The following is a 2,067-nucleotide window of genomic DNA, read 5'->3' as shown; positions in this document are numbered from 1 at the left end:
AGAGAGTTGGCAAAAAGACAAAAGATTGACTACCGGTGATCATGAAAAGTGTAGAAAGAATTCAAGAATTTGCATTATTTGCTTTGTTGTGATACAGAAGCTATTGAAGATTTGTTGAAATGATTTTTAGAGAAGATGACCACCGGTCATAAATCAATAAAGTCCAAAAGACTGAAATCCACTAGCTTACGCAAATTAACGCGTAAACTTTGTCACATAATTACATGGTGAAACCGTACCCCAGCTTCAGGTTCTTGTTGATAATTTATGACCCACTTGCCAGATGACCGCGTGTGCTTATGGTCGTTCCATCAGAGCTGGTTGCAGGCCGATGAGCAATTACAGCGAAATGATTATAGTCTATCATCGGGAAGCGACGCGTCGCTTGGAAACTCCATCCCACAGTCGATTGCATTCGATCTGGCAAGGGCAAACACCAGCAAGTAGACAATGTAATGGGCCATAATTATCATGATAATTTGAACGTGTAAGAGAAGACGCTATAGGTTTCTATTTATAGCCGCCATTCGACCGCCATAGTTGATTGAGGAGGAAAGTGATTATTTATAGACTCAATAACCTATCTTTCAGCGAGGAGTATAATTTTATTGAATAACGGTGATGTGCTATACTAGTTGCTAATGACATTGGTGGAATTTTTGCAGCAAATGAAACCGTCCATTCTCGTTTGATCCGGACAGGCAGGCTTGTCACCGAACATTTGCATGGCAAATTGACGATCTTGCTTCAGGAACTCAAGCAGCCTATCGTACCATGCACAGTCCCAATTGTTTCGACCTCCCAGAGAGATGTCCCACGTTCTGGAAAACTTCCCTCGAAGTCCATCGATTCTGGTCAAAGAATTATCGTGCATGTAGAAGGTACTCACTTGAGGAAATTTCCACAACGACACATCCAAAGTGGTGAGTTGGTTATTTGAGATATCAATAGATCGTAACTTCAGTAAAGCAACCTCTTCCGTCGCTGTTATACTCGTTATTTTGTTGCTGGCTAATGAAAGCACCAACAAATCCCACAAGCTTTTGAAATCATCCAAAGATACACTTTCAATGGCATTGTTATCCGCCTTCAAAGATTCCAGCTTGATTAGGTGTCTCACGTTTCCAATCTCCGTCAGATTGTTTTTTCGAACATCCAAATGAGTCAAACGATAGTCATCTTCTTTGATCTCCAATCGCTCTATTCCATTGTTCGACAAATCCAGAATCGAAAAACGCATCGAATCAATCGGAAACACCGCAATTGGAGTACTTCCTTCTTCAGCAAAGTTCGTAATCTTCAAGTGGGTTATATTATACAAGCTTCCGTTCAACAGCAGCTGAATGTTTTCAATCGTTCCGTTCCGGATCCAAAGTTCGCGATCTTCGTTGAAGTTGGCCTTTGCCAGGGCCTGATCATCGTAGTTGCTGCAATCCGTATCGTACACATAGAAGCCTTCCTTCACGTTGATACGATGCTGGCAGATAGATAGATGATCGCCGATTACAGCACCGCTCAATAGTCCCAAAAATGCAATCCTTAAAATGTACGAAAACTAAATTATTGATCTTAATTCTAAATCCCCAGCAACGACTTACCACAGTAGCTTGCCCATCCTGCCGGTTGGCTCGACTTCTAATAACTGATAAGCGATGAGGAAGACACTGCCAACGGCATTCAACCCAGGGCAACCAGCGCTTACTGGCAGTTGGTTGATGCTTTTATTTATATCTCACGTGTCCGGCGATAAGGTTGTATAAATAACAATAGTGATGAGCAGCATTGGATCGAATCGATTAGTTTGATGGGAGGAATGTGAGCTTGCTCTAGACCAGGGTTGCATCCACTCATTTCGCTACGAAAAAATGTTTTTCTAAATTATGGAATCATTGGATGCTAGAATGATGTAACGTACTTGATAGTTACAACATAAATTGATATAAAATCTGTCAATTTCACGAATCAAAATCAACGCTGATTGTGACTCTCTTGACATAAATTGACAGGCTTTATGTAGCAAACACATACTTTACAACCTCTTCTTGTAACTTTAAAGAACACACTATC

At 41.0% G+C, this 2,067-nt stretch overlaps 1 protein-coding gene across 1 annotated transcript; it reads right to left on the bottom strand.

Annotated features, from left to right (window-relative positions):
• Window positions 1–585: 585 nt before the first annotated feature.
• On the bottom strand, window positions 586–1,699 carry LOC135710829 (internalin I-like). The gene is made up of 2 exons (XM_065233524.1): window positions 1,599–1,699; window positions 586–1,538 (listed from the first exon to the last, which is right to left on the bottom strand). The coding sequence occupies exons 1-2, from the start codon at window positions 1,613–1,615 to the stop codon at window positions 632–634; spliced, it is 924 nt and encodes a 307-aa protein (XP_065089596.1). The 5' UTR covers window positions 1,616–1,699; the 3' UTR covers window positions 586–631.
• Between the last annotated feature and the right edge of the window lie 368 nt (window positions 1,700–2,067).

This window comes from Ochlerotatus camptorhynchus, unplaced genomic scaffold, assembly GCF_037179485.1.
Source record: "Ochlerotatus camptorhynchus isolate MF236.1 unplaced genomic scaffold, CSIRO-AGI_Acam_v1.1 ptg000404l, whole genome shotgun sequence".
Lineage (NCBI taxonomy): Eukaryota > Metazoa > Arthropoda > Insecta > Diptera > Culicidae > Ochlerotatus > Ochlerotatus camptorhynchus.
Note: the sequence above shows the minus strand (reverse complement) of the source record. Positions and strands in the feature narration are given on the sequence as shown.